This window comes from Dendrobates tinctorius, unplaced genomic scaffold (assembly GCF_039654945.1).
Source record: "Dendrobates tinctorius isolate UK_male_01 unplaced genomic scaffold, ASM3965494v1 ptg000157l, whole genome shotgun sequence".
NCBI classification, from domain to species: Eukaryota; Metazoa; Chordata; class Amphibia; order Anura; family Dendrobatidae; genus Dendrobates; species Dendrobates tinctorius.
This window is the reverse complement of record NW_027361824.1, coordinates 453,511-480,152: the sequence shown is the minus strand read 5'-3', so window position 1 is coordinate 480,152 and position 26,642 is coordinate 453,511. Positions and strand designations below refer to the sequence as shown.

Below are 26,642 nucleotides of genomic sequence, written 5' to 3'. Positions count from 1 at the left end.
AATATCGGAATTCGGCATCGGAATCGGAAGTTCAAAGTTGATTGACAGCCTGACGTCATCATGATGCGCGGTGTGTGCGCATCATGATGCGCCGTCATTTCGGGCCTTCCGGGGGTCTCTGCCGGCCTGCCGGGGGGCTGTGTGGACTGCCCGGGGTCTGTACCGGCCTGCCGGGGGGCTGTGCCGGCCTGCCGGTGGTCTGTGCACCCTGTGGGGGTCTGTACCGGCCTTCCGGGGGGCTGTGCCGGCCTGCCGGTGGTCTGTGCACCCTGTGGGGGTCTGTACCGGCCTGCCGGGGGGCTGTGCCGGCCTGTTGGTGGTCTGTGCACCCTGTGGGGGTCTGTACCGGCCTGCCGGGGGGCTGTGCCGGCCTCCCGGGGGGCTGTGCTGATGTCCGGGGGTCTGTGCAAGCATCGTCCGATGGGACTACAAGTCCCATCTGGCGATGCCTGCTACCATGACAGTGATTGACACATTAGCCAATGATGGGACAGTAGTAGTCCCATCATCCGGCTAATGTGTTAAATGTTAAAAAAAAAAAAAAAAAAATACTACATACATACTACATACATACTACATGCATGCTACATACATACTACATGCATGCTACATACATACTACATGCATGCTACATACATACTACATATATACTACATGCATGCTACATACATACTACATGCTACATACATACTACATGCATGCTACATACATACTACATGCTACATACATACTACATGCTACATACATACTACATATATACTACATACATGCTACATACATGCTACATACATACTGCATGCTACATACATACTACATACATACTACATACATACTACATGCATGCTACATACATACTACATACATACATACTACATGCATGCTACATACATACTACATGCATGCTACATACATACCACATACATACTACATACATACCACATACATACTACATACATACTACATACATACTACATGCTACATACATACTACATATATACTACATGCATGCTACATACATACTACATGCATGCTACATGCATGCTACATACATACTACATGCTACATACATACCACATACATACTACATACATACTACATACATACTACATGCTACATACATACTACATATATACTACATGCATGCTACATACATACTACATGCTACATACATACCACATACATGCTACATGCTACATACATACTACATATATACTACATGCATGCTACATACATACTACATATATACTACATGCATGCTACATACATACTGCATGCTACATGCATGCTACATACATACTACATACATACTACATGCTACATACATACCACATATATACTACATACATACAATACATTCATACAATACATACATAGACATACAGTACATATAACATAGAGTAACATACTTACCAATACTTGTCACATTGTTCCCCGAAGCCATTGTCTTTTCCGGAATAAATATTAACATAACAAACCACAAAAATACTCACCCACGATCCGAAGCAGTCCACGAGTGTGTCCCACGACGATCTTGGGTAGAGAACTGCAGCATCAGATGATGCTGCCGTTCTCTACGGGCTGCAGGAATCCAATGACGGAAGGTAGGTATCCTTCCGCACTGTATTCCTCCGCCACTTAAAAAAAAAAAGTCCCTAGTCTCACTTTTTGCCATTGCTGCGTGGGAAATTCCCACACAGCAATGGCATAAAGTGAGACTAGGGACTTTTTTTTTTTAAGTGGCGGAGGAATACAGTGCGGAAGGATACCTACCTTCCGTCATTGGATTCCTGCAGCCCGTAGAGAACGGCAGCAACAGCTGATGCTGCAGTTCTCTACCCAAGATCGTCGTGGGACACACTCGTGAACTGCTTCGGATCGTGGGTGAGTATTTTTGTGGTTTGTTATGTTAATATTTATTCCGGAAAAGACAATGGCTTCGGGGAACAATGTGACAAGTATTGGTAAGTATGTTACTCTATGTTATATGTACTGTATGTCTATGTATGTATTGTATGAATGTATTGTATGTATGTAGTATATATGTGGTATGTATGTAGCATGTAGTATGTATGTAGCATGCATGTAGCATGCAGTATGTATGTAGCATGCATGTAGTATATATGTAGTATGTATGTAGCATGCATGTAGTATATATGTAGTATGTATGTAGCATGTAGCATGTATGTAGTATGTATGTGGTATGTATGTAGCATGTAGTATGTATGTAGCATGCATGTAGTATATATGTAGTATGTATGTAGCATGTAGTATGTATGTAGTATGTATGTGGTATGTATGTAGCATGTAGTATGTATGTAGCATGCATGTAGCATGCATGTAGTATGTATGTAGCATGCATGTAGTATGTATGTAGTATGTATGTAGCATGCATGTAGCATGCATGTAGTATGTATGTAGTATGTATGTAGTATGTATGTAGCATGCAGTATGTATGTAGCATGCATGTAGCATGCATGTAGTATGTATGTAGTATGTATGTAGCATGCAGTATGTATGTAGCATGTATGTAGCATGTATGTAGTATGTATGTAGTATATATGTAGTATGTATGTAGCATGTAGTATGTATGTAGCATGCATGTAGTATATATGTAGTATGTATGTAGCATGTAGTATGTATGTAGCATACATGTAGTATGTATGTAGCATGTAGTATGTATGTAGCATGCATGTAGTATGCATGTAGTATGTATGTAGTATTTTTTTTTTTTAACATTTAACACATTAGCCGGATGATGGGACTACTACTGTCCCATCATTGGCTAATGTGTCAATCACTGTCATGGTAGCAGGCATCGCACGATGGGACTTGTAGTCCCATCGGACGATGCCTGCACAGACCCCCGAAGCCTGCACAGACCACCGGCAGGCCGGCACAGCCCCCCAGCAGGCCGGCACAGCCCCCCCGGAGCCTGCACAGACCACCGGCAGGCCGGCACATCCCCCTGGCAGGCCGGCACAGACCACCGGAGCCTGCACAGACCCCCTGGCAGGCCGGCACAGCCCCCCGAAAGGCCCGTACAGACCCCAGAGAGGCTGTACAAGGCAAAAACAGGGTTTTTCTTATTCCGATACCGGAAGTCCCATAGACTTGAATGGGACTTCCGGTATCGGAATCGGCGATACCGATACTTTTTTTAAAGATCGGCCGATCCATTCCGATCCGATACTTTGAAGTATCGGACGGTATCGCTCAACTCTAGTGAACACAGAACTTAAGCACATGCTAAAAAGGAAGAAAAAAATGTTTATAAAATGGAAAGAGGGAGGCATATCTAAAGAAGAATATAATGCTGTCTGCAGAACCTGCAGGGCACAAATCAGATTATCTAAAGCTGACAATGAATTGAGGCTTGCAAGAGATGTCAAAAGCAATAATAAAGGATTTTGGGGATATGTCAAAAGTAAAAGAAAAGTCAAAGATGCTATAGGATTTTTACAGGATGAAAATGATGAAATGGTAAGACAGGCTGTTGAGAAGGCTGAACTTTTAAATTCCTATTTTGCATCTGTTTTCTCTCAGAAAGGAAATGTAACACCAACTGTTATTCACTGTCCTATTAAGGGAATAGAAGAATCCAGGATATCTATAAACAGAAAGATAGTGAGGAAACACTTAGCTAACCTAAATGAATTCAAGTCTCCAGGTCCAGATGAATTACACCCCAGAGTACTGAAGGAGATAGCAGAAGAAATTTTTGAACCCCTCTCCATAATCTTTGAAAATTCTTGGAGAACAGGAGAAGTGCCAGAAGACTGGAGAAGAGCAAATGTTGTTCCTATCTTCAAAAAGGGGAAGAAGGTGAACCCAGGCAACTATAGGCCGGTGAGTCTGACTTCTATACCAGGAAAGATCTTTGAACAAATTATTAAACAACATGTATGTCAATACCTGGATAAGAATGAAGTGATTAAACAGAGTCAGCATGTGTTTGTAACTAATAAGTCATGTCAGACTAACTTAATTTCCTTCTATGACGGTATCACTGATTGGGTGGATCAAGGAAATGCTGTAGATATAGTATATCTTGACTTCAGCAAAGCATTTGACAAAGTCTCTCATACAATCCTTATTGAAAAAATGACTAAGTATGGAATGGACAAGGCAACTGTTAGGTGGATTCATAACTGGCTTAGTGATCGGACCCAAAGAGTGGTCGTAAATGGCTGCACATCCAGTTAGAAGAATGTCTCAAGTGGGGTACCACATGGCTCTGTCCTGGGCCCTGTATTGTTCAACATCTTTATCAACGATTTAGATGAAGGAATTGAGGGTAAACTGATTAAATTTGCTGATGACACAAAGCTAGGAGGGATAGCTAATACTAGAGAAGAGAGAGAGAGGATTCAAAAAGATTTAAATAAACTGGAGAAGTGGGCAGCAACTAACAGAATGGTTTTTAACAGGGAGAAATGCAAAGTACTACATCTGGGCAATAAAAATGAAAAAAGCATATATAGAATGGGAGGAATAGGGCTAAGTGACAGCACATGTGAAAAAGACTTGGGTATACTAATAGATCACAGACTGAATATGAGTCAACAGTGTGATGCAGCAGCAAAAAAGGCAAATGCAATTCTAGGATGTATTAACAGAAGCATACAGTCTAGATCACGTGAAGTCATTATTTCCCTCTACTCCTCTTTGGTCAGACCTCATCTGGAATATTGTGTCCAGTTTTGGGCACCACATTTTAAAAAAGACATCAACAAACTGGAGCAAGTTCAGAAAAGAGCGACCAGAATGGTGACCGGTCTGCAAACCCTGTCTTATGAGGAAAGGTTGCAGGATTTGGGAATGTTTAGTTTGCAAAAGAGAAGACTGAGAGGAGACTTAATAGCTGTCTACAAATATCTAAAGGGCTGTCACTAGAGTTGAGCGATACCATCCGATACTTCAAAGTATCGTATTGGATGGTATCGGCCGATCTTTAAAAAAAGTATCGGTATCGCCGATTCCGATACCGGAAGTCCCATTCAAGTCTATGGGACTTCCGGTATCGGAATAAGAAAAACCCTTTCCTGCCCTTGTACAGCCTCTCTGGGGTCTGTACGGGCCTTTCGGGGGGCTGTGCCGGCCTGCCAGGGGGTCTGTGCAGGCTCCGGTGGTCTGTGCCGGCCTGCCGGTGGTCTGTGCAGGCTCCGGGGGGCTGTGCCGGCCTGCCGGGGGGCTGTGCCGGCCTGCCGGGGGGCTGTGCCGGCCTGCCAGGGGGTCTGTGCAGGCTCCGGTGGTCTGTGCCGGCCTGCCGGTGGTCTGTGCAGGCTCCGGGGGGCTGTGCCGGCCTGCCGGGGGGCTGTGCCGGCCTGCCGGGGGGCTGTGCCGGCCTGCCGGTGGTCTGTGCAGGCTCCGGGGGTCTGTGCAGGCATCGTCCGATGGGACTACAAGTCCCATCTGGCGATGCCTGCTACCATGACAGTGATTGACACATTAGCCAATGATGGGACAGTAGTAGTCCCATCATCCGGCTAATGTGTTAAATGTAAAAAAAAAAAAAAAAAAAAAATTACATGCTACATTCATACTACATACTACATACATGCTACATTCATACTACATACTACATACATGCTACATTCATACTACATGCAACATACATACTACATATATACTACATGCATGCTACATATATACTACATGCATGCTACATACATACTACATGATACATACTACATATATACTACATGCATGCTACATACATACTACATGCTACATGCATGCTACATACATACTACATGCTACATGCATGCTACATACATACTACATACATGCTACATATATACTACATACATACTACATATATACTACATGCATGCTACATATATACTACATGCATGCTACATACATACTACATATATACTACATGCATGCTACATACATACTACATGCTACATGCATGCTACATATATACTACATACATGCTACATATATACTACATACATACTACATATATACTACATGCATGCTACATACATACTACATATATACTACATGCATGCTACATACATACTACATGCTACATGCATGCTACATACATACTACATACATGCTACATATATACTACATACATACTACATATATACTACATACATACCACATACATACTACATGCATGCTACATATATACTACATGCATGCTACATACATACTACATATATACTACATGCATGCTACATACATACTACATGCTACATGCATGCTACATACATACTACATGCTACATACATACCACATATATACTACATACATACAATACATTCATACAATACATACATAGACATACAGTACATATAACATAGAGTAACATACTTACCAATACTTGTCACATTGTTCCCCGAAGCCATTGTCGTCTACGGAATAAATATTAACATAACAAACCACAAAAATACTCACCCACGATCCGAAGCAGTCCACGAGTGTGTCCCACGACGATCTTGGGTAGAGAACGGCAGCATCAGCTGATGCTGCCGTTCTCTACGGGCTGCAGGAATCCAATGACGGAAGGTAGGTATCCTTCCGCACTGTATTCCTCCGCCACTTAAAAAAAAAAAAGTCCCTAGTCTCACTTTATGCCATTGCTGTGTGGGAATTTCCCACACAGCAATGGCATAAAGTGAGACTAGGGACTTTTTTTTTTTTAAGTGGCGGAGGAATACAGTGCAGAAGGATACCTACCTTCCGTCATTGGATTCCTGCAGCCCGTAGAGAACGGCAGCATCATCTGATGCTGCAGTTCTCTACCCAAGATCGTCGTGGGACACACTCGTGGACTGCTTCGGATCGTGGGTGAGTATTTTTGTGGTTTGTTATGTTAATATTTATTCCGTAGACGACAATGGCTTCGGGGAACAATGTGACAAGTATTGGTAAGTATGTTACTCTATGTTATATGTACTGTATGTCTATGTATGTATTGTATGAATGTATTGTATGTATGTAGTATATATGTGGTATGTATGTAGCATGTAGTATGTATGTAGCATGCATGTAGCATGTAGTATGTATGTAGCATGCATGTAGTATATATGTAGTATGTATGTAGCATGCATGTAGTATATATGTAGCATGCATGTAGTATGTATGTGGTATGTATGTAGTATATATGTAGTATGTATGTAGTATATATGTAGCATGTATGTAGTATGTATGTAGCATGCATGTAGCATGTAGTATGTATGTAGCATGCATGTAGTATATATGTAGCATGCATGTAGTATGTATGTGGTATGTATGTAGCATGTAGTATATATGTAGCATGCATGTAGTATATATGTAGTATGTATGTAGTATGTATGTAGCATGTATGTAGTATATATGTAGTATGTATGTAGTATATATGTAGCATGTATGTAGTATATATGTAGTATGTATGTAGTATATATGTAGCATGCATGTAGTATATATGTAGTATGTATGTAGTATATATGTAGTATGTATGTAGTATATATGTAGCATGTATGTAGTATGTATGTAGCATGCATGTAGCATGTAGTATGTATGTAGCATGCATGTAGTATATATGTAGTATGTATGTAGCATGCATGTAGTATATATGTAGCATGCATGTAGTATGTATGTGGTATGTATGTAGCATGTAGTATATATGTAGCATGCATGTAGTATGTATGTAGTATGTATGTAGCATGTAGTATGTATGTAGTATTTTTTTTTTTTTTTTTTTTTTTTTTAACATTTAACACATTAGCCGGATGATGGGACTACTACTGTCCCATCATTGGCTAATGTGTCAATCACTGTCATGGTAGCAGGCATCGCCCGATGGGACTTGTAGTCCCATCGGACGATGCTTGCACAGACCCCCGGACATCAGCACAGCCCCCCGGCAGGCCGGCACAGCCCCCCGGCAGGCCGGTACAGACCCCCACAGGGTGCACAGCCCCCCGGCAGGCCGGCACAGCCCCCCGGCAGGCCGGCAGAGACCCCGGGCAGTCCACACAGCCCCCCGGCAGGCCGGCACAGCCCCCCGGCAGGCCGGCAGAGACCCCCGGAAGGCCCGAAATGACGGCGCATCATGATGCGCACACACCGCGCATCATGATGACGTCAGGCCGTCAATCAACTGAACTTCCGATTCCGATGCCGAATTCCGATATTGAAAAAATATCGGAAGTCGGTATCGGAATTCCGATACAGCAAGTATCGGCCGATACCCGATACTTGCGGTATCGGAATGCTCAACACTAGCTGTCACATTGTAGAAGGATCAACTTTATTCTCATTTGCACAAGGAAAGACTAGAAGCAATGGGATGAAACTGAATGGGAGGAGACACAGATTAGATATTAGAAAAAACTTTTTGACAGTTAGAGTGATCAATGAGTGGAACAGGCTGCCACGAGAAGTTGTGAGTTCTCCTTCAATGGAAGTCTTCAAACAGAGGCTGGACAGACATCTGACTGGGATGATTTAGCGAATCCTGCTTTGAGCAGGGGGTTGGACCAGATGGCCCAGGAGGTCCCTTCCAACTCTACGATTCTATGATATCTATGATATAAGCCACCCGCAGACACTGTTCCTGGACCATGGGGTTCGGCCCACAAAGTCGCATGCTTTGCTTACATGTGCCTGATCATGCTGGTGGGGGTCAGGCTGGTAGTTTTGCTACCCCTGTTGATGTTGGTCTGGCAGGTGGTGCAAATGTCCTGTTTGGGGTTATCGGCAGAGTCTTTAAAAAACAACCAGACTCAGGAAGACCAAACAGTTGGACTGGCACTTCCGTTGTGATGGTGTTACGGGGAACGGTTGCCCGCCTTCTGTCTGTGAACACTACACTGCTTCTTCCTGCCTGTTAGGGCGCTACGCCTTCCTCCCCCTGTGTGCTGCTGTCCTCGCTCTGCATGTCCTCCTGCTAAGTTGGGTCAGTTACTATATCATCCACCACCTCATCTTCCACTTCCACACCCTGGTCCTCCTCCTGACTTTCTGGCAATTGTGTCTCATCATCGTCCACCTCTTGTGACACTTTCCTACTGCCGCCTTTATGTGACAGTGGCTGCTGAAATTTTAGGGCATCGCTACATGGAATCTCATCTTGCCCCGCTTCAAGTGGACCAGGCGAGAGGCCCGAATCTATAAATGGAAAAGTGAACAGCTCTTTGGAGTGTCCAAGTGTAGGATCAGTTGTGTCCGGGAACTCGGCATGGTGGGAGGAAGATCAGGGTGAGGAATATGCGTTCCAGACTCATGGCTACTGAGACTTGACTGTGTGGAAGACAGGGTGGTGTTGGTGGCAAAGTGACTGGAAGCATTATCCGCTATCCAAGCACCAACCTTTTGACACTGCTCTGGGTTCAATAGTGGTCTGCTGCGGTCCCTTAGTAATTGGGACAGGAAGGTTGAGCGAGAAGAAGTGGGTGTTTGCTGTGACACAATTTCTGCTTGCCCACGGCCTCTGCATGCACCATCAACATCATCATCACGTCCAGTTCCTCGTCCCTTGTCATGCGCCTTGCCCATTTTAAATGCAGGACAATAGTTTCCACATAAACTACACATGGCTGAATTTGGAGCGCACTTTTATGTGATCAGTGTGACTGACAAACCACTGTTTGAAATAGCTGGCCTGGAGGTAACTATTTTTACGAGCAAACTTGTGTCAAAAACTTCAATAACACACTGCAACAAAATTTAAAGAGAGGTCAGAAATGGCAGAATTTGTAGCGCACTTTTTATCTCTGATCCGTGTGATGGACAAACGACAGTTTGAAATAGCTGGCCTGTAAAAAAAAAAATTATTCCTGGCCCCCGATACCTGGGGCTATGTCTTCAAATACTGTATCTGTAATAAGTAGCAGCAGACAGAACTGGAGTGGCCCCTCTTGCTATATGCACTGAAGTCTGCCACATACACTGCCTGCCTAGCATTGATATCTATGCAACTTTATTAGTCCTCAGAAGGACTGTTAGTTGAGATGGATATGTGTTTAATATATGGTATTCCTACACTAAGAACCAAGCAAATCTGACCCTATCTCGGCAGCAGCTCTCCCTACATTAGTGATTCCGGAGCTGACTGGAACGAGCATGGCAATGCCAGATCTGATACTGTCCTGATGACGCTGTGCGGCCAGCCAATCACTGTAATGCCACAACCAACATGGCTGTGGCATTACAGTGTGTGGCAGACAATCCCTGCATGTTCATTGGCTCTCTAAAGAACGCCAAACATGCAGCGCTCTCTCCGAGCAACCCTGGAAATACTCGGCGAGCTCCAAGCATCTCGAGCAGTGAGGTGCTCATGCGAATACCGTGTAGTGGCGAGCATGCTCGCTCCTCACTAATAGTCATGATTTATGCTTTTCATAACTATTTTATTTTGAACTTGTCTGTATTGGTCATTTTTTTTACATACACTTTTTCTGTATATTTTCATAGTTTCTGATGAAGGTCTAAATTCAGACCGAAAAAGTTCAAACCTGTGTATGCACAATAAATTGGAACTTTTTCTTTTCAACACCATTCCCCTGAGTGCCAAGCTTTGGGCCGGATAGCCCTCCCAGGGCTGTGGGGTACTCAGTACCGGGCCGTTGTCAGCGGGATGTGTCACAGCAGCGGTGACCCGGTCCGTGGCCCTGGGCACCCAAGTAATGGTGGAATGGAAATGGTGGAATGTAGTTAATGGAATAGTTCGTGACGCCACCTGAGGTGTTCGGCAAGTGAGATGTTAAGACGCTGCATGCTGATCCACTGGGACTGATGGTATGGTGCAGCAAAGATGTAAAAGTTCCCCACAGGTGAAGCTGTAGTCCCAGGGCAGTGTAGATGTGGTTGGCACGGGGATGTAGCAGTGCCGAAAGGGTAGGAAGCAGACAAAGACACAGCGGGGTGCAGTTTCTGTACCTTTACTTGATAAATGTGGTCCAGGGTCCTGATTACAGATGGTATTGGAGCAGGCTAGCCTGGAAGCAACTCAGGGATTCTCTCTCGGCAGATGGGCTGTGCAGTCTCCCTCCTAGCGCTTACTTGAGGAATCTCCAGTACTGAGTTACACTGAAGTTCCTCCTGTCAGATGTTCTCAAGAACTCTACTTGTACGGCAGACAACTGTAGCCTCTTCCAGGGACTCCTCACTCCAATGGCCCGGCTCAGTATCCGTGTTGCTGTTGTGCCCTCAAGTCTTAGATGGGAGTAGTGCATTTACAGCCTTCTACTCCTCTGGTGTCTGCTGTAGGACCATCAGTGTCCATACAGCCGTGGAGACCAGGCTCCAGTTCATGCGCTCTTACGGGAGATGAGCTCTTCCTCTCAGCTCTATCTCAGCGCTCCTTCCACACGTCTGCACACTTCACCCTCCGCAGACTAACTGACCACTCCTTCCTCCTGGCCCTCAGAAAGCACTCCTCCCTTAATCCCGGTTCAGAGTCCCCCCTGCTGGCCTGGAGTGGAACTGTGTTGCATGCATAGATTGACTGCGAGAGAGACCTGTCATTGCCTCCAAGCCTGGCATTACCCTCCCCTGGAGGAAGGCAAAGCCACCTTGGCGATCACGCTCCTGGGGGCGCCACATGGGCACCTACCTCCATGACTTTATGCGTGCAGTATATAATCTGTCTCTGTTAATGAATGAACATTCAATGCTTGCATTCAGAAGCTGTAAACCTCATCAAGACCTAATGCCTATCTCCCTCTTTATGTCTCTGCAGCTCCAGGATTCTTCTCTTTCTACAAGTCAGGACCTCTGCTATCTGTCAGTGAATTAACCGTCCTGTTGTATTTTTTGCTCATATCATGATGCCTGGTCCCTAAGTGCCTAGAAGCTGCAAATATCAGCTAAAAACCCTTTATGTATTTGACAAATCTCTCAGCTGAGCTCTTCAAATCCTTGCTGACAACTTCAGGCCTCTTTTGGAAACAGCAAGATGTGTCAGATCAAAATAATCAATGCAAGTCTATGGGTCAGCAAAGAAACTGGTGGTCCAAATTTCAAAGACTGTTATAAAGGAAAAGGTGGAAAAACTTTTCTTTTTTTCTCGCATCAAGAAAAACTGATGGAACTCAGAAGAAACCCTGACCAAAATTACTGATGACCCTCGGAAGAAACTCTGACCAAAATTACTGATGAACCACGGAAGAAACCCTGACCAAAATCACTGATGAATCTCGGAAGAAGCTCTGACCAAAATCACTGATGAACATCGGAAGAAGCTCTGACCAAAATCACTGATGAACATCGGAAGAAGCTCTGACCAAAATCACTGATGAACATCGGAAGAAGCTCTGACCAAAATCACTGATGAACATCGGAAGAAGCTCTGACCAAAATCACTGATGAACCTTGGAAGAAGCTCTGACCAAAATCACTGATGAACATCGGAAGAAGCTCTGACCAAAATCACTGATGAACATCGGAAGAAGCTCTGACCAAAATCACTGATGAACCTTGGAAGAAGCTCTGACCAAAATCACTGATGAACCTTGGAAGAAGCTCTGACCAAAATCACTGATGAGCCTTGGAACAAACTCTGACACAAATCACTGATGAACCGCAGAAGAAACCCTGACCAAAATCACTGTTGAACCTTGGAACAAACTCTGACACAAATCACTGATGAACATCGGAAGAAGCTCTGACCAAAATCACTGATGAACATCGGAAGAAGCTCTGACCAAAATCACTGATGAACATCGGAAGAAGCTCTGACCAAAATCACTGATGAACATCGGAAGAAGCTCTGACCAAAATCACTGATGAACATCGGAAGAAGCTCTGACCAAAATCACTGATGAACATCGGAAGAAGCTCTGACCAAAATCACTGATGAACATCGGAAGAAGCTCTGACCAAAATCACTGATGAACCTTGGAAGAAGCTCTGACCAAAATCACTGATGAACATTGGAAGAAGCTCTGACCAAAATCACTGATGAGCCTTGGAACAAACTCTGACACAAATCACTGATGAACCGCAGAAGAAACCCTGACCAAAATCACTGTTGAACCTTGGAACAAACTCTGACACAAATCACTGATGAACATCGGAAGAAGCTCTGACCAAAATCACTGATGAACATCGGAAGAAACTCTGACCAAAGTCACTGATGAACCTTAGAAGAAACTCTGACCAAAATTACTGATGGATCTTGGAAGAAACTGACCAAAATCACTGATGAACCTCAGAAGAAGTTGTGACCAAAATCACTGATGAACCTCGGAAGAAACCCTGACCAAAATCACTGATGAACTTCGGAATAAACTCAAAATCACTGATGAACCTCAGAAATAGATCTGACCAAAATTACCTCAGTTTTTCTTGCACATGAAAAAAGGTGTGAATGAGGCCTAAGGCTGACCGGCAGAATGTGTCTGACACCTTCCCCCTCTTCTCATGTTAACCCCTGAAGAGCAAGTCCAATTTCCATTTTTTAACTTTTTATTCTTTCTTCCAAAAAGGAGGAAAATAATTTTTTTAATAACTTAACTTTTTTATTTTTCCGTCCACATCACTGTGAGGGCTGATATTTTTTTTTTTATGGATTATTTGTTCTTTTTAATGACGTCACCTTAACATAAAAATTACTGAAAAATAAATAAATAAACTACCAAGAGTGGAGAAGTGGTGAAAAAAATGCAATTCCGCCATTGTTTTTTTGTTTTAGCGTCCATTGTGCAGTAGAGATGACCTGGCAGGTCGGTGCGATCTCAGCGACACCAGACTTTTATAATTTTTTATCATTTTATTGACTTAGAAAAAATCAGAACTTTGTAGAAAAAAAATTTCTTATTTCAATTTTCTGAGGCATGTAGCTTTTTTTTCTATTCCATGGGTGGAGCTGAGCTTGTTTTTAGCGAGCCGAGCTGATGTTTTTATCAGCACCATTTTGGGGTAGATACAGCATTGGTCACTTTTTGGTATATATTTTTATGATATGTTCGGCCAACAAAAAACTGGCAATTCTGGTGTTACCATTTTTGTTTCCATTCAACTTTTACTATAATTACCATTTGGACTTTTACAGATGCAGTGATGATGACAAATAACTTTGTTTTATCTTAACCATTTCTTTATTTTTAAACTTGGAAAAGGAGGAGATTCAGATTTAAACACACAGATCCTTTAACTAAAACATAAAAAAAAATATATTTTTCACAAAGTTTAGAATTTTTCTTTTTTAAGTTAAAAAAAAATAACTATACATGGAGAAATCATGTTACCAGATCATTTTTGGTGATTTAAAAAGAAACCCCCAAAATAATGACGGAGTTGCCTTTCTTAATACAACTTGGAGGATAAAATTCAAATGCAAAAAGGAAGATTGTCCGCATCATCCTGGAAGACCGAGCTTAATTGCAGAAACTCGGGCAAGCTTGACCTCTCCCAGGCGCTTTGCCGCTGGCGAGAAGGACCCCCAAAAGCAGAGGCAGAGGGCTGGGAGAGGGGAAAACCTGATGGACCGGCTGCCTCTTCCCCAGCCTGTGAAGCGTGCAAGGTTGCTCCATCGCTGGTGGATGACTAGGACTGTGTCTGCTCAGTGACTGGTAGATGAGGGGCCGCTTCAACAGAGGATGATCCGGATTGTGTGGTGCTGCACCAGGTTCTGTGTGTGGAAAAAAATTAAACAGAAAAATATATATATATCGCTGAGCAAGCGCAGGCCTCAGAAAGGCAAGGTCCCGGTTGTGGTGAAGGTGACTTGACGGACGGACCTGACTGGAGGGAGAAGGGATGGTTTGTGCACTGGAGATGGATGGTAGTAATGACAGAAGGGAGACAGCTGGGGGAAGATAGAAAAGGGAGTGCAATACCTGGATTTGACCACAAGATGGCAGGGGGAGCGCAGCTTAGGACTTGACAGCAGCTTACGGCTATAGAAACTGCCATGGGGGGCGGGGAGATAGGAACCCAGTAGGGAAATTCCCGAGGGAGGGGAAAAATAGGACAGGACAGGGTTCCAGGGGAGTCTAGTCCCGGGAGGAGCTCAGGAGCAGAAGACTGACAACGGTGGAGAGCTCGACCAGGGGACTGATGGGAAGAGACAGTCAGGGGGGTGGCCATGACATCAAGAACCGCAGGACAGACGAGGCCCCGGGGGTACCGATTGGACGATGACCTCGGGCAGGTGAAGCGCTGGCGGTAGATAGGTCTAGGACAACCCCAGCGAAAGATCCGTGAGGAACGTCACTACGACTGAAGAAAGGTGAAGGTACCCGGGCCTGAGTATGGAGGGCTGTAAAGGAACTGCGGTGTATGGCTACGATCGTCAGGAGGATTGCCAATATGCCAATAAAACCTGGACCTGTTGCAACTGAAATCTGCCTCTGTCTCTTCTCTGTGTCGGCTGTGACCGGTAAGCAGTGGACCACCCACCAATCTGGGCCCGTACCACACGGTGGTATTTGTATTTCCGGAACTTGCAGCAGAACCACTTCGAACCCGAACCTCCTCTCTCATGTCCTTGTTGAAGCGGTCATTTATCAAGCGCCAACGGATTTTGATTTGCTTCACTGTGAAGGGGAAAAAAAAAATAATTAGAAAACAATGCACATCCATTCACAGGTTCACTGCCGGTTCAGACCACATTGCAGTACTTACCAAAATCAGTTCTGGCACGTGGAGTGGCACGGTTCCAACCAGGCAGCAGCGATGTTGCCTCTTCTTCCCAGAACCGTCGAATCACCACATTGTCGGAGTGCTAACGGTCACGGGTGTCCCACAACAGTACTCGCTCTTGCACTAGGTGGATGAGTTGCTCGTTGTCTATATCCAGTGTGGCTTCTTCCCATTGTGAAACCTATAGATAAAATAGAAAAAAAGAATTTTAAGTAAAACTGAAAAAAAATTGTATTACAACTCTGATGAAAGGAACACTTACACCCCGTCTTTCCTCCAGACAGGGGCTGGAAATAAGCGCAGCTGGATGGAGGCCCCCCATGACTGCGCTGGGACAGGTTAGGGTTTTGAGGACAGGGTGGACTTGGAGGGGATTGGTGGAGGCAGGATAAGGGAGGAGTATTGGGAGGGGCGGATGATGCTGGAGGGGGAAAAAGTGCGGGAAAACCGCACTCTTGCACAGGAGGACGCCAAGAGAAGACATACCTGACCAGGCTGGATGGAGTCGGTGGAGGCGCTGATCGGGAGGCGGCAGGACGTCGCGAGGTCCAGAAGGGGAGGATGGCTGGAGGAGCAGCTGTCTTTGTTGGGTGAAGCCGGGACCCGGGAGAACACGGGCAGGAGCAGGAGAACGCGGCCCACAGAGAGACTTCGAGGCTGGGTGCAGTGGCGCGGCTCCCTCCCACTGCACCACCTCCGGCAGGAATTCAAGCAGCCAGCCGGCAGGCTCAGGAAGGTGGCGTGTCACCGCTGTGTGGGCTGCACAGGAAGTGAGGGCCGCACCGGAAGTGCGGCCTGCAGCAGCACAGCGGGCGGCGGCGCGGGCCCGCTGCACACAGGAGGGGTGAGGCTACCCAGAGGGACGAGGCAGCAAAAGTGACCGCAAGGAGGCCGGCGGCGGTGGCCAGCCAGGATGTCGTTGCGGATGCCGGGAGCAGCAGCGCAGCTGGCACCCCTGGTGGTGGCCATAGTGGGGGCCCAGCGAAGATGAGCACACGGCAGAGGACTCCGGTGGGCAGCCAGCAGCAGCGGGACGCTCTGCTGCAGGCCCTGGCACTCAGCATCTGGCCGGGGGAGCGGCGGGCACCAGGGACGAGCTGCCTGGCAGGGGATGTGGGTCGGGCCAGGCTAATCTGCCTGGGTTTTGAGGGCGGACGCGTTCGCGATCGAGGTTGAGGTCGGTGGTGCGGTGCGCTGTGGGTGCTCCGGTCCCCCCTGGTGATGAAGAGGCCAGGGACACGGGCCTGGAGCAGCCGAGCAGCGCAGAAGATTCCGACTCCACCAGTGAGCAGCAGCAGGACGGAGAGCGGCAGGATTCGGGATGTCCGGCTGGCGGGGACGCAGCACCCGCGCAGCTTGGTGAGCATGAGTCTATGTATTGTCTGTCACACGTAGGGGCTGTATCTAATGTAGCAGGAGTAAGTCCGGGGTCTGGATCGGTAGAAAGGGGGATGGGGGGAGCTATTGGAACAGAGGCGTCTTGCCTGCGTGATATTTTGCTTAGCATGTCGCAAATTTTAAGGAGGATGGAAGGTGGGGCGGCGAGCAGGTCCGGGGTGTCACCAGCGGGAGCATGGACCTCGGGGTTGGGGCCTGGGCCAGCCACAGCGAGCGAGGCATTGGGACCGATTGGAGGGGACCAAGTACCTACGGCAGGAGTACCCGTGTCCGGGGTGTCACCGGCGGGGGCGTGGATCCTGGGGATGGGGTCAGGGATGCACATGGCGAGCGAGGCAGTGAGGCCGGTTGGAGGGGACCAAATACCAGTGGCAGAAAAAGCGGATTCGGTGAAAGGGGAGGTATATGTGTGTTTTGAGGGGCCGCTGGGTGCGCATTTAAAAAAAGAAGTGAAAGAGAAGATTTGGCGGGATGAGTACGTGGAGATTTTCTCCCTTCTTCCATTGGAAAAGTTTAATTTGGACAAGGGGAAAAAAGATGATAGTAAGAAGGAAGAAGAGGAAAAGCGGAGGTGGCGGCTGATTCCGCAGACATTCGTTAATTGGCTGCAAGCGTTTGCGATATTGGCTAGTGTGATTGGGGAAATGTCTCCTGGCAATTGTTCTGGCCTGTTTTGTTATCTGGATGCAATTGGAGGCATGGCTGCGCTACGATGAGCAATTTAGGCAGAGGAAGGCGGTGCGGCCGGAGATTCGGTGGGACCAAAAAGACATCGGGCTTTGGTTAAAGGTAATGGCGCCAGTTAGGTACAGGCAGTCCTTTCTTGGTGGCGGAGGGAGTGGCAATCAGCAGGGAGGACAGTCAGGGGGCGTCAGGGGCAAAAGAGAAGTCAGGAGCATGCTGGCAGTTCAACGAGGGTCAATGCAAGTACGGCAGTACCTGCAAGTTCAAGCATGTTTGCTCCCATTGCAACGGTAGCTCGCATGGGGCATCAAAATGTTTTGGGTAAGCCAGCAGTGGCTGCGGGTCAAGGGGGAGACGCCGGTGAGGCTTCAAAGGATTGCCCCCTTTCCAAGTAGGTACCCTGATCAGGAAAAGGCTGGCATGATATGGAATAGTTTTGCGGATGGTTTTAGAATCCCTCCTCCCAGCCACACGGTCCCTTTTTCAGTTAAGAATTTGAGGTCGGCTAACCTGCATTCAGAGGTGGTGAGTGCCAAAATAATGAAAGAAGTTGAATTGGGTAGAATGGCAGGTCCATTTACGTTGGTCCCAGTGGAAGGGATGATTGTTTCCCCATTGGGGGTGGTTCCTAAGAAGGAACCGAATAAATTCAGGTTGATTCAACATCTATCTTACTCGAAGGGGTTTTCGGTCAATGACGGCATTGATCAAGAGTAGAGTTGAGCGATACCGTCCGATACTTCAAAGTATCGGATCGGAATGGATCGGCCGATCTTAAAAAAAAGTATCGGTATCGCCGATTCCGATACCGGAAGTCCCATTCAAGTCTATGGGACTTCTGGTATCGGAATAAGAAAAACCCTGTTTTTGCCTTGTACAGCCTCTCTGGGGTCTGTACGGGCCTTTCGGGGGGGCTGTGCCGGCCTGCCAGGGGGTCTGTGCAGGCTCCGGTGGTCTGTGCCGGCCTGCCGGGGGGCTGTGCCGGCCTGCCAGGGGGTCTGTGCAGGCTCCGGTGGTCTGTGCCGGCCTGCCGGGGGGCTGTGCCGGCCTGCCGGGGGGGCTGTGCAGGCTCCGGTGGGCTGTGCCGGCCTGCCGGGGGGCTGTGCCGGCCTGCCGGGGGGGGCTGTGCAGGCTCCGGTGGGCTGTGCCGGCCTGCCGGGGGGCTGTGCAGGCTCCGGTGGGCTGTGCCGGCCCGCCGGGGGACTGTGCCGGCCTGCCGGTGGTCTGTGCAGGCTTCGGGGGTCTGTGCAGGCATCGTCCGATGGGACTACAAGTCCCATCGGGCGATGCCTGCTACCATGACAGTGATTGACACATTAGCCAATGATGGGACAGTAGTAGTCCCATCATCCGGCTAATGTGTTGAATGTAAAAAAAAAAAAAAAAAAAAAAAATTACATACTACATACATGCTACATTCATACTACATACTACATACATGCTACATTCATACTACATATATACTACATGCAACATACATACTACATATATACTACATACATGCTACATTCATACTACATACTACATACATGCTACATTCATACTACATATATACTACATGCAACATACATACTACATATATACTACATGCATACTACATGCTACATACATACTACATATATACTACATACATACTACATATATACTACATGCATGCAACATGCATACTACATATATACTACATGCTACATACATACTACATATATGCTACATATATACTACATACATGCTACATACATGCTACATTCATACTACATACTACATACATGCTACATTCATACTACATATATACTACATGCAACATACATACTACATATATACTACATGCATGCAACATGCATACTACATATATACTACATGCAACATACATACTACATATATACTACATACATACTACATATATACTACATGCATGCAACATGCATACTACATATATACTACATGCTACATACATACTACATATATACTACATACATACTACATATATACTACATGCTACATACATACTACATATATACTACGTGCTACATACATACTACATATATGCTACATATATACTACATGCATGCTACATACATACTGCATGCTACATACATACTGCATGCTACATACATACTACATGCTACATACATACTACATATATGCTACATACATACTACATATATACTACATGCATGCTACATACATACTGCATGCTACATACATACTACATGCTACATACATACCACATATATACTACATACATACTACATGCATGCTACATGCTACATACATACCACATACATACTACATACATACTACATGCATGCTACATACATACTACATGCTACATACATACCACATATATACTACATGCATGCTACATACATACTACATGCTACATACATACTACATATATACTACATGCATGCTACATACATACTACATGCTACATACATACTACATATATACTACATGCATGCTACATACATACTACATGCTACATACATACCACATATATACTACATGCATGCTACATACATACTACATGCTACATACATACTACATATATACTACATGCATGCTACATACATACTACATGCTACATACATACTACATATATACTACATGCATGCTACATACATACTACATACATACTACATGCTACATACATACCACATACATACTACATATATACTACATGCATGCTACATACATACTGCATGCTACATGCATGCTACATACATACTACATACATACTACATGCTACATACATACCACATACATACTACATACATACTACATGCTACATACATACCACATATATACTACATACATACTACATACAATACATTCATACAATACATACATAGACATACAGTACATATAACATAGAGTAACATACTTACCAATACTTGTCACATTGTTCCCCGAAGCCATTGTCTTTTACGGAATAAATATTAACATAACAAACCACAAAAATACTCACCCACGATCCGAAGCAGTCCACGAGTGTGTCCCACGACGATCTTGGGTAGAGAACGGCAGCATCAGCTGATGCTGCCGTTCTCTACGGGCTGCAGGAATCCAATGACGGAAGGTAGGTATCCTTCCGCACTGTATTCCTCCGCCACTTAAAAAAAAAAAAGTCCCTAGTCTCACTTTATGCCATTGCTGTGTGGGAATTTCTTCGGGGAACAAGGTGACAAGTATTGGTAAGTATGTTACTCTATGTTATATGTACTGTATGTCTATGTATGTATTGTATGAATGTATTGTATGTAGTATGTATGTAGTATATATGTGGTATGTATGTAGCATGTAGTATGTATGTAGTATGTATGTAGCATGCATGTAGCATGCAGTATGTATGTAGCATGCATGTAGTATATATGTAGTATGTATGTAGCATGTAGTATATATGTAGCATGCATGTAGTATATATGTGGTATGTATGTAGCATGTAGTATGTATGTAGCATGCATGTAGTATATATGTAGTATGTATGTAGTATGTATGTAGTATGTATGTAGTATGTATGTGGTATGTATGTAGCATGTAGTATGTATGTAGCATGCATGTAGTATATATGTGTTATGTATGTAGCATGCATGTAGTATGTATGTAGCATGCATGTAGTATGTATGTAGTATATATGTGGTATGTATGTAGTATGTATGTAGCATGCAGTATGTATGTAGCATGCATGTAGTATATATGTAGTATGTATGTAGCATGCATGTAGTATATATGTATGTAGCATGTAGTATGTATGTAGCATGCATGTAGTATGTATGTAGTATGTATGTAGTATTTTTTTTTTTTTTTAACATTTAACACATTAGCCGGATGATGGGACTACTACTGTCCCATCATTGGCTAATGTGTCAATCACTGTCATGGTAGCAGGCATCGCCAGATGGGACTTATAGTCCCATCGGACGATGCTTGCACAGACCCCCGGACATCAGCACAGCCCCCCGGCAGGCCGGCACAGCCCCCCGGCAGGCCGGTACAGACCCCCACATGGTGCACAGACTACCGGCAGGCCGGCACAGCCCCCCGGCAGGCCGGTACAGACCCCGGGCAGTCCACACAGCCCCCCGGCAGGCCGGCAGAGACCCCCGGAAGGCCCGAAATGACGGCGCATCATGATGCGCACACACCGCGCATCATGATGACGTCAGGCTGTCAATCAACTTTGAACTTCCGATTCCGATGCCGACTTCCGATATTGAAAAAATATCGGAAGTCGGTATCGGAATTCCGATACAGCAAGTATCGGCCGATACCCGATACTTGCGGTATCGGAATGCTCAACACTAATCAAGAGTTGTGTTCGGTAGTATATACCTCATTTGACACGGCGGTACAATGGGTTCGCAGGTACGGCAAGGGGGCCTTGTTGGCCAAAACCGACATTGAGTTGGCCTTCAGACTACTACTGGTACACCCGGATAGCATCCCCTTGTTGGGATGTTTTTGGAACGGAGGTTACTATTTGGATAGATGTTTGCCGATGGGTTGTGCAATTTGGTGTTCACTGTTTGAGTCGTTCAGTACTTTTTTAGAATGGGTGGTTAGGGATGATGCCGGCGTTCCGTCCGTGATTCATTATTTGGACGATTTCTTGTTCATAGGTCCACCAGATTCAGTTTTATATCAGAATACGTTGGCTGCGATGGAATGGGTCTCAGAGCTTTTTTGGGTGCCGTTGGCGAGAGATTAGACTGAGAGTCCTTGCACGGTCTTAAGCTTTTTGGGTATACTGATTGACTCAGAGAAAATGGAGTGTCGGTTACCGGAGGACAATTTGTCGTTGCTGAGGCTGGAAGTGCAGTGAGTTAGGAGACTGCGAAAGGTGACATTGAAAGAATTGCAGTCACTTTTAGGCAGGTTGAATTTTGCCTGCAGGATCATGCTCATGGGCTGAATTTTCTGCCGTAGGTTGTCGGGCGCGACGGCGGGAGCACGGTTGGCGCACCACTTTATTCGTTTATTCGTTTGACTAGGGAACACCGGGAAGATCTGGCGGTGTGGCAGTGGTTTTTGGAGAATTACAATGGTAAATATCTGATTCAAGAGGAGATATTGAATGATTTGGACTGCGAAATTTATACGGATGCAGCAGGTGGTGTTGGTTACGGGGCTTATTGTAGGGGGCGTTGAGCGTCAGGAGCTGGCCGGATTGGTGGCGTCAGAGAGGTTTCACAAAAAATCTCACTTTGTTGGAGTTGTTCCCCATTGTTGTGGCATTATTAATTTGGGGTGAAATGTTCGAGAACCGCAGAGTTAGGTTTCACTGCGACAATAAGAGTGTGGTGTCAGTGATCAACACTTTGTCCTCCTCGTCCCCTCCCAGTTATTAAGCTAGTGAGAGAACTTGTTTTGCGATGCCTGGAATTGAATGCGTGGATTTCGGCTGTGCATGTGCCGGGTGTGCAAAATTCTATAGCGGATGCTTTGTCTCATTTACAGTGGGAGCGGTTTCGGGAGCTGGCACCAGACGCGGATATCTCCAGAACGGAATGCCCTTCTCACTTGTGGTGGTTATGGAAGAGCAGGAAGGTTGATTCATGAGTCGGTTACAAGCCAGACTTGTGCATCGTACGAGGCATCATGGCAAATATGGCGGAGCTGGGTGTCCCATTGGGGAGGTTTGGGGTCTGTGGAGGATAAAACGTCGGGGGTTTTGTTTTTGGTCGGCAGGGCAGTGGAAATAGGTTGGTCTATTTCAAAGGTTAACAAATTTATTGCTGGTCTTGCTTTCGGTTTTAAGATGGAGGGTTCGGTTGATGTGACGAAGGATTTTCGGGTAAAACAGGCTCTAAAAGGTTTTCGGAAGGGTAACCGGAATTTTGACAGGCGTAGACCGATCTCTTTTAGTATTTTGGAACGGTTAGGGAGAGTCCTAGAGACGATTTGCTGTTCTAATTTTGAGGCGGCATTGTTCAAGTTAGCTTTTTCTTTAGCGTTCTTTGGGGCTATGTGTATAGGTGAACTAGTGTCTCTCAGTAGGGGCAGGGCAGGTGGCCTGCTGGCTAAGGATGTGGAGTTGGGGGCGGGAGGTATTGCATTTTGGATTCGGCGTTCAAAAACCGATCAGCTCGGAAGAGGTAAGCGTGTGGTGTTGGGGAGCGTGGAAGGGGTTTTGATGTGCCCAAAAAGGTGTTTGGAGTTGCATTGGCATTTGTGGCCAGGTCGGGTCGGCCAATTGTTGTGCCATGAAGGCGGGGCATTCTTGTCCCGTTTCCAGTTCATTGCGCTGCTAAAAAGGGGTTTGGGAGAGTTGGGCCTTCCACCAGACATGTATGGGTCGCATTCCTTTAGGATTGGGGCAGCATCTGAAGCCGATAATCTGAGCATGGGGGCCGACGCGATCAAGCGAATTGGCCGCTGGAGTTCGGGCTGCTATCGAAAATATGTGCGTCATTGATTGGAGTGGCGTAGCTCGGACGGGGAGAATTAACGATTTTTGTTGTGATTATGTATTTCAGGTCGGCAGCCCTACTTGGCTTGGATTTTCAGACACTCGTTCGTCTATTGGGGGGCACTTCGGGCGGACGTGAGGCCGGATGGTAGGCAACTGGGTTTTAACAGGGACCTGGTCGTCGTTCACTGGTTGGGTTTTCGAGGGATGGTATGGAGTAGGGCGTTACCTGAGTTTTCCAAATTTGCCCGTTTGGATAAAGCGCCCGACATTTTGGTGGTGCATTTGGGAGGGAGCGATTTGGGCGTTAGACCTGTCAGGGAGTTGATCAGGGATATTCGATTTGACTTCCTTAGGTTGTGGACGTCTTTTCCCGGGGTAGTGACTGTATAGTCGGATATCGTTCCCAGGCTAAACTGGAGAGTGGCCCAATCTGTAAAGGGAATTAATAGGGCTAGGGTGAAGTTCAATAGGGCCGTGTCGAGTTTTGTTTCAAGGAATGGGGGTATCAGTGTGCGGCATTTCGAATTGGAAGCTGGGGTGGGTAATTTTTGGAGAGATGATGGGGTTCATTTGAATGAGATAGGGATTGATTTGTGGGCACTTGCGATGCAAGAAGGGATTGAGAGCGGTTGCAGTGTTGAGCCTGGGGTGGTCAGGGCTGTTCGTGTGTGGTGGGGGGTGGGGTTCTTGGAGTTGACGCTGATTCAGCGCAAAAAGGAATTGTGGGTGAAATTCCGGACAGTTAAATTGTATGGGTGATCTGGCATTTGGTTACGGGCTCTGTAAGGGGCTTTAGCCCGGGAGATGTTTGGTGGTTGGCCTTCCCGGAACTGGATTTATGGTGCCCTCGAGCTGGTGGTGTACGGCTGAGGGTAACGTGGCAGTTGAAGTTCTTGTTGGACATTTTGCCAAATATTAAGCCAGAACTTTTAGGGCATGTGCACACGTAGTTTTTTGGGTGTGCGGATTTTGGAGAGAAAACCGCAGGTAAATCCCTGCGGTTTATCTGCAGTTTTGCCTGCAGTTTTGCCCTGCGGTTTTACACCTCATAATGGATGAGGTGCAAAACTGCAGCGTTTCTGCACCAAACAATTGACATGCTGCGGATTGTAAACCGCAGAAAAACCGCAGCATGTGCATTGCATTTTTTTTTTCATTGAAAATAAAGGTACTGTACAACGCAGCAGATTTCACTACGTGTGCACATACCCTTATGGGCTCCAAGAACCATCCCCTCATGTCATCAAATATGACATATTTAATATTTATTGTTAAACAAGGTTTATGTTTTGTTTGTTAATAAACTGGCCACTGTGGCCAAAATTATCCAAAGAATATATCGTGTAGTGTTGTTACTTTAAAGAAAGAGTTGTGTTGTCTACCTGTACGGGTGGGGCATAAGGCAGGTTTTCAGGTAAGAAAAACACATATTGGCCATACATGGTCATGAGACACATCACCCCGATGACCCTGGGAAGACTGCTCTCCACTGGACTGCTCCTGCTCTTCATCACTGCCAGGTACCTGTAAAGAAGTTACATGATTTAACACATGTGGAATATTGCTAGTCACTACATACCAATCAGTATAGCAAATGTGATGACATAATCTTTGTCCGGTCCACCCTGGGAAGAAGTCTGTTCTTCACTTGAGGACATTTTGAAGAGCAGGCAGCAGTCAAGTGAGACACTACAGAAAAGAACAGAAGAAAAATTAAACTTGTAAAGATCCAAAAACAATGAAGACAAAAAAAATGGACACAAATACTTACATTACAGGCAGTAGTCCAACAGCACAGCAGTCAGCACAGACCAGGGACAGACGGCAGCAACAGTAGACAACCACAGCACAAGGAGACGACCAGGTGAAAACCGCTGCACCAGAAGACAACCAGAAGACAGCCAGTCTACAAGGAACAGAAGTAGAATTCAGAGAGACAGACATTTCCAAAGCTTCTATACTTACATAGACAGTATTGTCCTCACCACGACAGAAAGCAGCACCAGGAGAGGAACAGGAGAAGCCCGCTGCACCAGGAGCCAACCACTGCACCAGAGAGTTGACACATCTAAAAGTAAACAGAAAAAAAAATTAGTACAAAGTCCAAACAGCAGTGAGAGAGACAGACATTTTCTAAGGTTCTATAATTACACAGCCAGTGTTGTGGTATCGTCAGACGCAAATGTGAAACCAGCCTTAGATAGCCTCAAAACATGGGGATTGCCTGTTTGTTAGGGAATCCCCAAGTGTTCAGGTTGTCTAACAGGCGCAAACCAAGCAGCCGCAGGGACTCGAACATAATATACGAGCAAGTCCGGGATACTCTGATAACACCCGAGCGTGCTCAATAAGACTCTATCCCAGCACGTTGGCTCATTACTAGTGGTCACACTCATGTTATGCTTATGGATCACCATTTTCTGCACTCCTAAAAACATAGCAGAGTAAAGGCAGTCACACAGAAGGATGGGTCTGCTTGATAGATACCGAGAAACTATTCTGTGCATGTTCTCGAACATACTTGATCAACAAAGTCATCACTGTAAACGTCAACTCCACATTA

General features: G+C 45.7%; 1 protein-coding gene and 1 long non-coding RNA gene across 2 annotated transcripts in view; one reads left to right on the top strand and one right to left on the bottom strand.

The window, feature by feature from the left end:
- Positions 1-13,520, top strand: part of LOC141051404 (ecto-ADP-ribosyltransferase 5-like) — a 29,082-nt gene extending 15,562 nt beyond the window's left edge. Inside the window, exon 4 of the mRNA XM_073548347.1 lies at positions 11,681-13,520. Coding sequence (XP_073404448.1) covers positions 11,681-11,769 — 89 coding nt within the window. The 3' untranslated portion in view covers positions 11,770-13,520. The remainder of the gene's footprint in view (positions 1-11,680) is intronic.
- A 657-nt stretch (positions 13,521-14,177) lies between these two features.
- LOC141051500 (uncharacterized) lies at positions 14,178-26,143 on the bottom strand. The gene is made up of 4 exons (XR_012220649.1): positions 25,851-26,143; positions 25,659-25,768; positions 15,568-15,766; positions 14,178-15,479 (listed from the first exon to the last, which is right to left on the bottom strand). It is a non-coding gene; the product is annotated as an uncharacterized lncRNA (long non-coding RNA).
- Between the last annotated feature and the right edge of the window lie 499 nt (positions 26,144-26,642).